This window comes from Scyliorhinus canicula, chromosome 6 (assembly GCF_902713615.1).
Source record: "Scyliorhinus canicula chromosome 6, sScyCan1.1, whole genome shotgun sequence".
Taxonomy (NCBI): domain Eukaryota; kingdom Metazoa; phylum Chordata; class Chondrichthyes; order Carcharhiniformes; family Scyliorhinidae; genus Scyliorhinus; species Scyliorhinus canicula.
The window spans coordinates 98,201,499-98,216,262 of record NC_052151.1 but is presented as its reverse complement, the minus strand read 5'-3'; the positions used below and the strand labels follow the sequence as shown (position 1 = coordinate 98,216,262).

The following is a 14,764-nucleotide window of genomic DNA, read 5'->3' as shown; positions in this document are numbered from 1 at the left end:
GTGAAAAAGCTTTTCCTCATGTTCCCTCTAATCCTTCTATCAATCACCTTAAGTCTAAGCCCCGTGGGAAACAAGTCTTTCCAGTCCAGGCCCCTCATAATTTTGTACTCTTCAAATAGGTCGCCCCTTAGCCTCCATTCTTCTAAGGAAAGCAACCCAAGCCTATCCAATCTCTCCTCATAGCTGCACCATTCTTGTAAATTTCCTCCGTACTCTCTCCAGAACAATTATGTTCTATCTGTAATGTGAACTGAACATATAATTCCAGCTGTGGCGTAACGCAGCATTTTATACAGTTTCATCATTACATCCCTACCTTTGTATTCAATACCTCACCCAGTAAAGGAAAGCATTCCACATACTTTCTTGACCACTTGGTCCACCTCCCCTGCCACTTTGACCTGTGGACATGTACTCCAAGATCTCTCACTTTTTCAACCCCTCTCAATATCTTCCCATTTATTGATTATTCCCTTACTTTGTTTGCACTCTTTGCCATTTCTCTGCCCACTCAACCAAACCATTGATATAATCCCGGAGTCAACAACAATCTTTTCACTATCAACTTCACAGTCAAGTTTTTTCTCATCTGCAAATTTCCCAATCATGTCTCCCATATTAATAATGTCTGCAACTAACAGCAAGGGTCCCAACACTGAGCCCTGTGGAACACAACTGGAAGCTGGGCTGAAACTGGACCTATCTTTGAACATAAGGAAACACCAACTGAAACTCTGGAAACATAATTCAACAAAAATAATTCAAAAAAGTGTTGCAGGAAAGTAGAACGGTGGAAACTTTGAAATTTTGAACCCGTGTCCACTATCAGTGAGAATAGAAACATGGGCGCAAAGTCTCGAGAGATTTCGCCGGTGAGCTCATTTCCTAATTTTCCACTCCATTCGTCGATGACAAAATGGGGATCACGGCCACAAAGGGTGGGAGTCTCATTTAAATAGATTTGCATATATTTTAATTTCATTACCAAGCCCCCTGCCACATGATCTCCCCTCACTGAATATTCAAACCTTGCCAATGTGATATCACATCAACAAGGTTTGCAACAAGTTTGGAAAGTTTGAATGTCAAGGGGATCCTCCTGGGGGGGCATAAAAGTAAGTATAACCCGGGGGGGGGGGGGGGGGGGGGGGGGAGGGACATACCCAGGCAGTTCCCACTGGCAAAGGGTGTCACTGTCAGTGCCAATCTGCACCAAGGGTGGACCCTCTGGGGAGCCCCATTAGGGGTGGAGCTCATGTTATGTTTGTTGGGGTTGTGGGCCCTGTTGCTTGCGCTGGGATGAGAGGAGGGGAGTCTCAGGTGATTGTGAGGATTTGAGGCGGGGGTTTATTTTCTGTTCTGATCGGGGTGCCGTTTCTAAAAGGCTCCCCGGGAGGTGGCCTTGCCGGCTCTATCAGGCCCCGTCCTGCCACAGTGATGCCATAAACTTTTTCTTTTTCAGAGAGGCTCGTGATCTGGACTAAAAGCGCAGCTGTGCAGCTGGAGAGATACAATCCGGGTTTCAGTCAAAGCCTGACACGGAAAAAAGATGGGAAAATTCTATCCAAAAATGCACGTGGAGAGGAAGAAATGAAAGTTGGGAAACTGATTTAAAAAGAGCAAAATAGAAGCAGCCTCTCAGGAAACAAAACAAAATGAAGAGTTTTTTGAAAAATTACAGGTAACAAGAGTTCAACACAAATATTTTCCTTGAAACAGTCCTACTCTATTCCTCTTAAAATGCAGTTAGTGTATGCAGCATGATCTAAATATTTTATAGCACATATCTGTTTCACTTTACAAAGGCCAACACAACGCACACTGATATTGTAATTGACAAAGTAATGATCATAATACATTTGAAATTTTTTACTGTGCAACCCTATGAATTGATTAGTTAAATCGTACAAGGACTCTGGCTGTACGTCTTTTATGCCATAAGCTTCTGTCATGATGTATTCCAGCTTCCAGTCAGGTCTTTTCTCCTCATTGGCTTCAGTAAGATTCAGATAATACTGCCAGAAATCCTGCAAGAAAAACAATATTTACTCCACTGTATTACCTGGGACATCATTTTTAAAAACTGCTTTTGATTTTAAAGGGTCTCTTGTCTATGTGGACAGACTATTTGAACTAAGGAAAATAAACGTTTGTGTGTATTTAAGCTATGCAGCTGCAGGTCGAAGTTAGACATCAAGAGGTTTAAATGAAGACATACTGACAATTGGAATAGGTTACCAGCTCACATGTTAAGTGTGGATTTGTTGCAATAATTCAAAAAGGAGCTGTGTGGGTTTCTTGCTGTAGCATGTATCACAACGTACAGAAATAGTATACACCTCACGGTCACTAACCTCCTGGAACTTACCTTGATTTCTGCTACGGCCCCCAAAGGGGTTTGAACCTACATTGTTTTAGATTCCCCTCCTACACCTTGGAATGCAAACTCCCCAGGTGATTAGGTGACAGAGCTTCCTTCCAATTGGAGGATCCCCCAGAGAATATAAACCCCGGCCTGGGAGCAGGTCGGGGAGGAGAACCCTGAGGGGCAGTGGAGAGTGAGACAGTATTGTATTGAGGAGTAGTAGAATAAACCTAGTTGCATCCTGTCTGTCTGGCTACGTGCAGAGTCCTTGCCTTGGATCACAACAATTTCTTTGAGAATGAAAGATGGGAAGACGAATTTACTAGATTTCGTTCCTGAATTCGCCGAGATCTCTTTAAAGTTTTTTTGTTGCAACTTTCAAGTGAATACAACAGTTTAGTTGGGTCATGACTGTTTGAGACAGGCTTGAAGAGCGAGCTGCTCTGCCCATTAGGGATTTTGTATGTTTGTAGATTATTTACAGATAGAGACGTATAAGGGAGTAATCAAGGACAAATAAACAAAGAAGCAGGTGAGCAACACCAAGATGACAAAAACGTCCAAAAGGCATCATTTACATGGAATTTACATAGAATTTACAGTGCACAAGGAGGCCATTCAGCCCATCGAGTCTGCACCGGCTCTTGGAAAGAGCACCCTACCCATGCCCACACCTCCACCCTGTCCCCATTACCCAGTAACCCCACCCAACATTAAGGGCAATTTAGGACACTAAGGACAATTTAGCATGGCTAATCCACCTAACCCGCACATCTTTGGACTGTGGGAGGAAACCGGAGCACCCGGAGGAAACCCACGCACACACGGGGAGAACGTGCAGACTCCACACAGACAGTGACCCAAGCCGGGAATCGAACCTGGGACCCTGGAGCTGTGAAGCAATTGTGCTATCCACAACGCTACCGTGCTGCCCAGGCATTCTAATTCACAGGTCCGAAGACTTCTCAGCTTATGATGTGGCAGTGCATTGGGTCTCTGGAAGGGAACTTTATTTGTACGAGGTGGATGTGGAGAAGTGCCGCAATGAGTACACCACCATCTCCCACACCACTGATTTCTTGGCCCTATGTATAAGAGAGCCAATCAGAGAAGTAACAGGAAATCCGTGGATGTCGTCTACATGGATTTTAAGAAAGTGTTCCAAAAAGAACCATATGAAAGGCTGGTTAACAAAATCATGGCACATGGAATGGGGATGCGTGTTCGATTGGATTAATAAAAATGGCTTAAGGAAAGGGAACTACAGGTCGTGAAAATGGTTATTTTTCAGACAGGAGGACAGTAAACAGTGCTGCTATTCCCCAAGAGCCAGTGCTTGGACCACAGGTATTTTTATACATAGAAATTATGTGGCTCTTGAAGTAAAGAGTAAAATTTCAAAATGTGCCGATTGTACCAAAATTGGAAGAGTGGCAAATAGTGAGGATGATATGAATCATCTGCAAAATTACATAATTAGGCTAGTAGAATGGTCAGACATCTGACAGGTGGAATTTAGAATCTATATAAATCATAGAATCCCTACAGTGCAGACAAAGGCTATTAGGCCATCTGCACCAACCCTCCAAAAGAGTACCCTACCTAGGTCTACATACCCACCCTGTGCCTGTAATCCCACTTAACCTGCACATCATTGGATACTAAGGGGCAATTTAACATGACCAATCCACCTAACCTGCACATCTTTGGACTGTGGGAGGAAACTGGAACACCCGGAGGGAACCCACTCAGACACAGACCGTGCAAATTCCACAATGACAGACACCCAATGCCAGAATTGAACACAGGTTACTGGAGCTGTCAGGCAACAGTGCTAACAACTGTACCACCGTGCCACCCCCCCCCCTCCCCTCCCCCCATCAGAATCATGATGGAAAGTGCTGTCAATTGGCACTTAGCAATATCTTGCTCACTGATTCTCAGTTTGGATTCTGCCAGTGTTATTCAGATCCTGACCTCATTGCAGCCTTGGTCCAAATATGAACAAAAGAGCTGAACTCAAGAGATGAGGTTAAGCCTTTGTCCTCCAGACCACATTTGACTGAGTGTAGCATCAAGGGGTATTTGCAATACTTGGGGATACCTTTCCACTGGTTGGAGTCATACTTAGCACAAAAGATGGGTGCTGGAGGTCATTCATCTCAGTCCCAGGACATTGCTGCTGGAGTTACATCAGTCAAATCCTGCCAGCAGCAAACAATTCTGCACAAAATTTCTGAGACTTTTTTTAAAATACAGTCGTTCCCAAAGTGAGGTATGCGTGTCCCTGTGGGTATGCAGTTATCATTCAGGGGTACTTTTCTCTCCTTGTCTAATGGCAGATTTTCAGTGGTGACAATATTTTTCTGACCTCGTCCTTCCTCTCTCCGTTATCCAATAGCTCCCAAACTCAAAAGTCTCTGGTGCTCAGGTCATCGCCTTCTGTCCGGGTAGAGAGTGTTGTCACTCCTATGCAACAGGGCCAGCACTGCGAGGGTGGCATCCACAGTGGAGACCTTGGCACATGACTTGCACTCCATGGCAGGGGATGTCCGCTCCATGGTTTGGCTTATGGCCTCCGTAACTGAGGGAATAAGTGCAATGATGCAGGCACTCATGGGAATCCATGAATATCAGTGCCAGAGTGCGACGGGGCTTCAGGATCTCACTCCAGCTGCCCTTCCATCCCATGGAGGAGGCCAGGACTCCCCGGACACCCGAAGAGAATAGGATAGGCTGGAGTGCAATAGGAGACCCTCTGGGGTGTCCATCCCATCTGACCCCACCACCCAATGAGCAAAACACCTCTAGCCTCACACAATGAGATGGGCAGTCCTGCCCCACCCGTGCAGCCTGAAAGTAGGCCCAAACTCTCAAGGTCCAGGCCCCTCATGGAACGCCTGCCGAGATCATCTCAAGCAGCAGGGTGTGGAAGTTAGAAGGTCGCCCCAACCTCAGCTTCGGATCCTGGGGATACACCTAGATGTAGTGAGTGGGCGAGGAAGAGTAAACAATGATAGGCACCTACTGGACACGGGTGAACATGGGCACTAATAGAGATATGTCACCATTGTATTAAAGCACTTATATTAAATATCACTTTGATCACCCATATGAATACTCCACAATGTCATGGTGCCACGCTTCGCAAACCCCCACACAAATGCAATGCTTCATCCCTGTGCAGTGTACGCTATGTCTCTGGCGCCGGGATCTGCAGCTGGAGCGGCGCGGACCGCTCCAGCGCCGTGCTGGCCCCCTGGAGGGGCCAGAATTAGTCGTGGGAGCGGTCCGTTCACACCATCATAAAACGCGGGACACTCTGCCATGGGATTGCAGAATCCCGCCCCCTGTACCTGGGGCATGCCAGTATGTGGGAGAAGTCCAAGGCCCTGGTACCATGGTTTGCCTGGGTCCCAGTCCAAGTTGATGCACATGTGGGCCCTCAAATAACACATCTGTGACCTCCTTTATGCACTTGTGCACTGCTGACTGGGAGATGCCGCATAGGTCAGTCATGCAGCCCTGAAACAAACTGCTGGCATAGAAGTTCAGAGCGGCAGTAACTTTCAATGCCACAGGCAATGGGTGGCTTCACAATCCATGTGATGCCAACCCTTGCGTTACCTAGCACAGGTGCTCCACTGACCCCCGGGACAGAAGCAGTCTTCTCTGGCACTGGTCCTCGGACATCTGGAGATAAGCAGTTCTATGGCAGAATACCCTTGGCCGATCGTGTCTCGTCCGAGGCTCTGCCACCTGTGTCACAGCATCCAGAATATCAACAGGCCCTGTCTCTCCCTCCTCTGCAGGGCGCTGGTCCAGGCCATGTGCAGCGGCATGTCAGTGTCACTGCTGCTGCTCAATAGCAATCAAAAGAACTGTTAGCGTGACTGGCTCCGTGATTTTACCGAATCAAAAACTGAAAGGAAAAGATCAAAGTGAGCATTGAGGAGGCCTGGCCCACAGCCCTCTCAGGATCTTGGACAGCCACCTGCGCGCATCCCCATATACGAGCACCTTTCCAATGAGCCTCACTGCCTCTCCTGTCACATAATAGCCACTTCCGCACAGTTGCCCCTCTCAACTCCACCGAAATGAAGCACTTTGACCCTTCCAAGCCTTTGCGGGATGGGTGACTCCTCCAAGGGCAGTTGAGTGCATTCAATGGGTCTGCATTCTAGCCTCATGATGGAAACAAGATTCTGCCGCCCATCATCGCCTGAACAAGGTAGCTGGTGAGCACCTTTAACATAATGCCTTCCATTTGGAGCTGCATTGTACCCGGTTTGGCTTACATGTGACTCCAGGCCGGCAGACACACAACAATGTGTTTAACTCTTAAAATCCCTTCTGAAATGCCCTCTGTTCAAGGGCAATTAGGGATGGATAATAAATGCTGGCCAGGCCAAGGATTAATAAAAAAAACCTCTCTCTGTTATGGAGATATGAGTATTAGCCTTAGAGTTTAATGCTTGGGGGTTAGGCTTCCAACTATTTGGTCAACAATTAACCAAGGAAACTAAATCAAATAAACGTAAGGACAAATTAAAGAGACATCCCCTTAAAGAGAAACTGCCTTAAACCAAACAGGGTTAACAATTGGGCACCAATCAGTGACACACTCACGCATTGCAATGCTGACTAAATTGGCACAATTAGCTCGAGGAGCTCATTCAGCAACTGGCTTCCTTTTGTGGTAAGTGAGGCATACCTGATGCATGTGAAGACTGCAATTTGCAGTCAATGTCTTCCTTAGAGGGCACCCTCATTCCCCAGTTCTCGTGGGCTGCGGATTAAACCTTGAACATGCCAGGCACCATACACAATCCCTGACAGGCTGGCCTCCATAACCAGTGGCCTTGAATGTCCAGACAGCTCATGCCCTCTGGCTTCAAAGTACAACCAGAGTGTCGAGGTTCATTCTGACTGCACTTGTCCTCCTCATTGTGTATGGATCTTCAGCCCTCATGAAGTTGGAGAACACCCCTTGTCAATGTCCCCCACTCAGCCTATGCTGCCTGCCATATCACATGACACCACCCAGGGACCTCACAGTCACTCCCGGTGTTGACTCTGGATTTACCTAATCCCACCCACTTTCAAGCTGTTGCTCTAGAAGGCCAATCCCTCAGCAATGATATCACCACAGGCCCAGCAAGGAGGACACGGGAGGTGCTGCCTGCAAACCAGTCACCAGACCCCTTTAAAACTAGAGGCTCACAACCATGAAGGGTTAAGGGCTGCGAGCCACCCCCCTCACCATAACCACCCCTCCCCCCCCCCCCCCCTAGATACTGAGCTTGACCCCCCCAACCTCCCCAAGGCGACGAGTTGTACTTATTTGGGTCACCCGCATCCTCTCCAGGGCCCCCTCTTCAATTGGCACCCTGGAGGGTGATGCCGACCTGAGCGCTCACCTCCGGTATCCCCTTGGGGGTGAGGTTGCCAGGTTCTTGTTCTTATACAGCTGTTGTAAATCATGCTGGTGTGACGTCACGTTGGCACCCAATGAATATTCAGCGAGGGGAAGTCTCGGGAAGGCTCGATAAGATGCTCATGTGTTTAAATGAGGTTCCTGACCTTCCGTGGTGAGGTTCTCGTTACAGCACCTGCAAGGGCCTGGAAAATGGGAAAATGTGATCCAGCCAGCGAGAATCACATTCCCAGATTCTCATTGTCCACTGCGCCTGTGCCGCTGATCTCGCGGATGGCTAACATGGGCTGAAAATCGCCAGCGCCATTCTTTCTATTACATTGCCCAACTGTTCCGCTTCATGGAACACTACATTTATATTTAAGCAATTCATTTTCACACAAACATGAAGCCCAACCCAATTCCATAGCAAGCATGTTTTGACAAGAATTTTCTGATTGTGGCCAAAACAGAAACACTGCCTCACTTTTGTCCAAATTCCAGTGTCTAAAAGACTCTTACCAACAAGGTGTAGTCATTTGTGTCATACTTGTACAAGCGTAATCCTGGGTTATTGGTTACACCGTTCAAAGTTCGTCGTTGTGGAGTGACAGCTGGTGCAACAAATAAAGAGTTGATAGGATACCCTGGTGAAGAATAATGGACATGAAATAAAATAACTTAATCATTGAAAACATTTGCAACACCGATACGTAAATTTCTAAAATATATTCCTGAAATTATTAATATGCTTTTAGAGATCTAAATCAATATGGGGGCGAAACTGGAACCCACCCATGGAAACAAGCATGGGTATTGTGAGGCACATTTAACTTGCACTCTTTGATTAAAATATAGAAAGCATAGCAACTGTGTGTTACCCATTCATTGGATGATTGCACCCAGCCACATTGAGTGGCTGGAAGGTTAGCTCATACAAGCTGAGAAACAGCTTCTGAAGAAATACAGCCAGAGTTTCTGCGTGGTTCTTTTTTTAAAATATTTTTATTCAGGCATTTATAGCAAACACACAAATAATAGTTAGGGTGTCAGTTACATGAGCTGTTTTCTCCCAGATGGTGTCAAGCTTCTTGAGTGTTTTTGGAAGAGTTTGTTTCACTTCAGTCCCTCAGATCTCACAGAAGGACCTTCAAGTAAGAGCGAAGCACCTTCCCAGGTCTCCCCATTGCTATGGTTGCTGAGCCTCAAAACGACGTGTGTGGTTCAATCTTTCTGAACTCTGCCAAGGTCCCTTTAATCAGAAATCCCTTTCTTAACACCTTCAAGGATGTGTGTTCAGCTCTCTACTGTACTCCCTGTACACACACGACTGTGTGGTAAGATACAACTCCAATTCAATCTATAAGTTTGCAGATGATACGACTGTGATGGGTCGTTTCTCAAATAACGACAAATCAGACTGTAGAAGGGAGATAGATCACTTCATGGTGTACCAAAAACAACCTCTCTCTCAGTGCTGGAAAGACCAAGGAACTGATCATCGACGTCAGGAAGCATAGCACGACCACCCCTCCCCATCTATATCAATGCCCCACCCCGCTGACTACATCAATGGCTCCGAAGTAGAGATGGTCGATAGCTTTAAGATCCTGGGGGTCACCATCACCAACAGTTTGTCCTGCCCCACTCACATTGATGCAACAGTCAAGAAAGCCCAACAACGTCTCTCCTTCCTATGGAAGCTAAAGAAATTCGGTATGTCTGCATCAAATCTAACAAACTTTGACAGATGTGCCACAGAGAACATCCTATCCAGCTGCATTACAGCTTGTTATGGCAACTGCTCGGTCCAAGATCGCTAGAAACTGCAGAGTCTGGTGAACTCAGCACATCACATCACACAAGCTTGCCACCCCCACATTGATTCTGTTTACACCTCCTGCTGCCTCAGGAAGGCAGACAGCATTGCCAGAGACCCCTCACATCCGGACTTTGCCCTCTTTCAGATCCTTCCATCAGGCAGAAGGTACAGAAGTTTGAAGACCTGCACATCCAGACATAGGAACAGCTTCTTCCCCACAGCTACAAGACTCCTCAACGACTCCCCTTCAGACTGATCTGTTCCCTGTAAGAACACTATTTACGATGCCCTATGCTGCTCTTGTTTGGCCCCTTGTTCCGCACTGTAACCAATCACTATTTGTTGATGTACCATTGTCAATGTACTCTGTCCATTATTCTTTTGTCTACAATGTACGTACTGTGTACGTTCCCTTGGCTGCAGAAAAATACTTTTCACTGTACTTTGGTACATGTGACAATAAATATCAATCAATCAACTAGCACCCTCTCTGATGGACCAGGAAACATGGAAGTGGAATACCAATGCTGTGAATCAGTTAAAGAGTCAGACCGAAGCCCCTCTTGTTCAGCATTCGGGTGCCTAACGCGCGAGTGGTCTTGCCATTCAGCAGGGGCAAAGTGTTTTTAATTTTGCCTGGGATTTGGATCTTCAGAAACCTTTGATGAAAGTTTGTGGGTACCATGTGTAATATGACTGAACACATTTTTATTCTTCCACAACCTGATTATCCATTTTCTGGACATCTGTATGAAAAACAAGCCACATGAACAAGAGAGGATCAGCAACACCCTTGGAACTATATTCCAGCAGGGAATTTATGCTTTCCTGGGGGAAGGAGAAACCGACTGGAAAAAAACTGTCAGCAACAGGAGGAAGGAACAAGAATCCATTACCGTGATTATCCAGAAGGACCATGATGCTGTCCTTGTGAGTGTGACCAAAAAACTGTCCATCGATGACATCGCTGTATTTGCAAAGAATCTGCAGCAGCCGCTCATTGTCTTTCTCCCTTATTGCCGTGGTGCTCATTGAATCTGGCAAGTAGCCCAGAGGAACATGTGCTATGAGATATACCTGGAAGAAATGCATTCACTGATGAGAAATTGAAACCCACTCAGCATAATGTCGTTATTTAAAACTCTTCTTCCAACTGTCCTTCTTACCTTTAAATACATAGAAGGCAAATCTAAGCCAATCATTAAAGAGTTTTACCTTTAAAATATTTCTGCCACCATACCCTACTAACAGAAGCTAACTTTTGGGGCGCGATCTAATGGAAAGGTTTCTAAGTGTGGTAGCAAGCAAGAATTGCCAGATGCTTCCCGACGGCCAACAACGGCGGAACAGCTACCAGTATCTAATGCCAATCAGGGTCGGTAATGGTGTTCCAAGGGCTTCACCTTGGAAACTATTGTCCTGCCAGCTAAATCGCCTGGTCCGCCTGGCAGCTCTCCGCTAACGAGGGGGAACAGCACTCAAACCAATCCCACAGAGCAAACCCCAGACAGCACGCTGCCATGCCGTAGGACAGACCTGCTACATGATTCGAAGATGACAACCTGACCAGACTGTTGCCTCACAGCTCCAGAGTCCTGGGTTCAATTCCGGCCTCGGGTGACTGTCTCGGTGGAGTTTGCACATTCTCTCCGTGTCTGCGTGGGTTTCCTCCGCGTGCTCCGGTTTCCTCCCACAGTCTAAAGCTGTGCAGGTTAGGTGATTGGCCATGATGAATTGCCCCTTTATGTCCAAAAGGTTAGGTGGGGTTACTGGTTTACAGGAATAGGGTGGAAGCGTGGGATTAAGTAGGGTGCTCATTCCAAGGGCTGGTGCAGACTCGATGGGCCGAATGGACCCCATCTGCATTGTAAATTCTGTGATTCTATGAAACGGGTACCCTGTTCCCCTGAGGGAGTCGGAGGGTCAGCCACAGGGCAGCCGGTGCCACCTGAGGGACAGTGGCAACGGCCGTCAGCACGGGGAGTGTCATAATTAGAACTGGCACTTAGTGCCGCAAGAAGCTAAACAACCTCCACTGAACTGCACTGGTGAGCTGACATCGGCCCCATGGCACTGGTCCCAGCTGCCACCCTGGGCCACCACATGACCCCCCCCCCCCCCCCCCCCCCCCGCCGCCCCTCTGCAAATCAACGATCCTGCGGCTGGCACTGAATCCCCAACAGCACAATACCATGCTTGTGCCCCAGCACACCCTGGCACCCACCAGTATACCCCAGCCATTGGAATGGGCCCTGGAGGTTGCAGGTGTGGCCAAGGACAGAGTGGTCATCGATGCCGAGGTGAGCCTGCGCCGCAGAGGTAAGTATTCACCGACCCGCACCCAGATGGTCTGTCACATGTAGGTTGTCCATGTCAGACATAATGATTCTTCCCTCCCACAGACCACATGGGCATTCTCCTGCAGGATCTCCATTCGATGGAGCCAGCCCATCCAGGGTGGTCCCCGCCCCTGCTGTCGAAGACTTGGATGCCACAGTCAAGGCATCACAGTTGTCATCCCCACCCTGTACCAGCGCAGAGCCACACATCTCACTGGGCGAAGTGATGGACGGGCACATTATGGTGAGCACCACATGTTTACCAATGCATATCAAGTGGAAGCAGGAACATCCAGAGGAGGCAGCAGTCGGAAGTCTGCTGCATCCCAGGACCAACTGGGTCCCAGTCAGGTTCTAACCTCTGGATCAGGTTATCCCAGAGCAGATGCAGACGCAAGAGTGCAGCCATATGTTTCAGAAGGGGATGTCAGTGACACTATAGAATCATAGAATTTACAGTACAGAAGGAGGCCATTCGGCCCATCGAGTCTGCACCGACTCTTGGAAAGTGCACCCTACTTAAGCCCACACCTACATCCTATCCCGTAACCCAGCAACCCATCCTAAACCAAGGGCAATTTATCATGGCCAATCCACCTAACCTGCGCATCTTTGGATTGTGGGAGGAAACCGGAGCACCCGGAGGAAACCCACACAGACACGGGGAGATTATGCAGACTCCACCTGGGACTCTGGAGCTGTGAAGCAACTGTGCTAACCACTGTGCTCCAGTGGGTTCACAGCCGATTGGTGGAGTTCCAAAGGCTATGGGCACAGGTGATGCCACTGCCAATGTGTAGCACCGAGGCCAACACTGCTAGGGTGGCGACCGCAATGGAGAACCTGGAGTACGATGTCAGCAGCATGAGTGGCTCAGGAGTCAGACTATGGCATAGATTGAGGAGCACCAGAGCTCCGTTCATTATATCGGGTGTCCGCATGGATCTCCGGCCTCTACACTGGCATCATTAGCCAGGACCTCAGTGGGTACCCCTTATCCCCCAAGAGCCAAACGGTCATCCTGGAAGGTCCTCCGAAGACACCGAGGATCTCCAACTGCCCCAGAATGTAGTTGTCATGCGCCCTCCCTGGAACCCTTTCTGTTAATGAAGGGCACTCTTGGACCACATGTGCGTGTAAGGCGACATGCATGCCATCTATTACCCTCTGTGCCTGGGGTATCTCAGTGATAGGGGTGAATCCTGCTGCCGGGCATCTTAATGGGCCTAGTCCAGGTCAAAGTTTATATAGTTGGCTGCCTGGGAGATAGGGCATCTGTAACTTCATGGCTGTACTTGTGGGCTGTTGGTTGGGAAATGCCACACAAGTCCCACTCGAACCCCGGAATGTCAGGGTTGCTGGGAAGACCTTGATGGCCACCTGGAGCAGATATCCTCCTCCTCCTCTATGTGGTGCCAAGTTCGCAAGAACATGGCACAGGTGCCGCATCATCCAACTTGTTGAGGTGGAGTGGCCTGCGGCACATGCTGTCTGACATCTCTTCAAATGACCAGCGATGCTGTACACAATGGACCATCGCCGACCTCCGCCTCTGGGTCCCTCCCTGTCCAGATAAGTGGCTGAGTCCTCAGCATCGGAGGTGGGCCCCTACACATGGACTGTCACCTCAGGCCTCTGTCGACGCTGCCGCTGCCACCTTCTGCGGTGTCTGGCCACCTGGACTGCCACTGCCACAGCGATGGAAGCTGCTGCGGAGTCCACAATATATGTAAGGAGTTTGAGAGGGTGAGGGACGACAATTGGTTATAGCTTCCACCCTGGTACCCTTGAATTCCCCCAAGCCTGTCTGTCCTTACAGATCCTGCCATCTCTCAGGGTAGCATCCAAAGAGTCTGTTTAGCTGGGGGACCCTGCCTCACACACACACCGGCCTCAGTGGGGGCTCCCTAGTCACCGGACCACAGACCCCCGCCTGGAATATTACTTTGATTGGGCAGAGGTCCACTCCCTGGTCCACACAACATACTCCCTGGTAACGGAGATGTCCCCAGTGCTCAAGCCCAGCTCATGGGTGTTTGATTGTTGGCTGCTGTATCTAAGATGTTGATGCCTCTAGGGTTCAGGCATAGTGTCCAGACCTCAAGAGTGTGATTGGGATGCCAGACAGTAACTCCCGTCTACCTACGGGAATCCACTGGGAGTGTGGAGTGCTCACATTACTAATATTGACAATTTCTTATTCCCAACAGCCTCCAACTGTGCAGCCAGAAGCCGGCACAGTCAGTAGGATTTAAGGTGAGCACACACACACAAACTCACGCACACACACCATGTACCTCCCACTCCCCTCGCGAACAATTCCCAATTATAAAGCAGCAACCATTTCTTGTAGATATTGTGACATAGAGTATGCTATCCAACAGCTCAGTTTTCATTCAGTACCAGTAATCTCTTATCACTTTACAGAGTGATAAAAGATCTCCATCTATATATCTCACTTCTATATTTGAACCCAATGCCAATTCCTCTTCAGGCTCGCTCTGGTCTGATTTATTACTCTGCAATGATTATTACATTTTTATTTTTGCCTGCCTTCATACTTTCAATAAAGTATGCATTTTAGTGAATTGCAATCTTTAACATACTTTATAAATCTTGCACACTTCTAACAATCCGTGACTGTTAATCAAAAAATAAAGGAACTAAACATTCTATTCTATATAAAAATACTAGAAATACTTCCAAAAACATGAAGAAATTGTGGAAATTTACAAAACAAAATATAGGAATGCAGTGTTTTTGGAAAGTTTATTTCTGTCATGCTGTGAAACATCTTGTGTTGTGACTCATTCCTAATGTAA

General features: G+C 47.9%; 1 protein-coding gene across 2 annotated transcripts in view; it reads right to left on the bottom strand.

Annotated features, from left to right (window-relative positions):
• Positions 1–1,672: 1,672 nt before the first annotated feature.
• The window catches only part of smpdl3a (sphingomyelin phosphodiesterase acid like 3A), a 62,354-nt gene continuing 49,262 nt past the window's right edge, over positions 1,673–14,764 (bottom strand). For both annotated transcript variants that reach the window (XM_038799717.1, XM_038799718.1), the window contains 3 exons: positions 10,500–10,680; positions 8,304–8,428; positions 1,673–2,027 (listed from right to left, as the gene is read on the bottom strand). In XM_038799717.1, the coding sequence (XP_038655645.1) occupies positions 1,722–2,027; positions 8,304–8,428; positions 10,500–10,680 (612 nt within the window). In that variant the 3' untranslated portion in view covers positions 1,673–1,721. The remainder of the gene's footprint in view (positions 2,028–8,303; positions 8,429–10,499; positions 10,681–14,764) is intronic.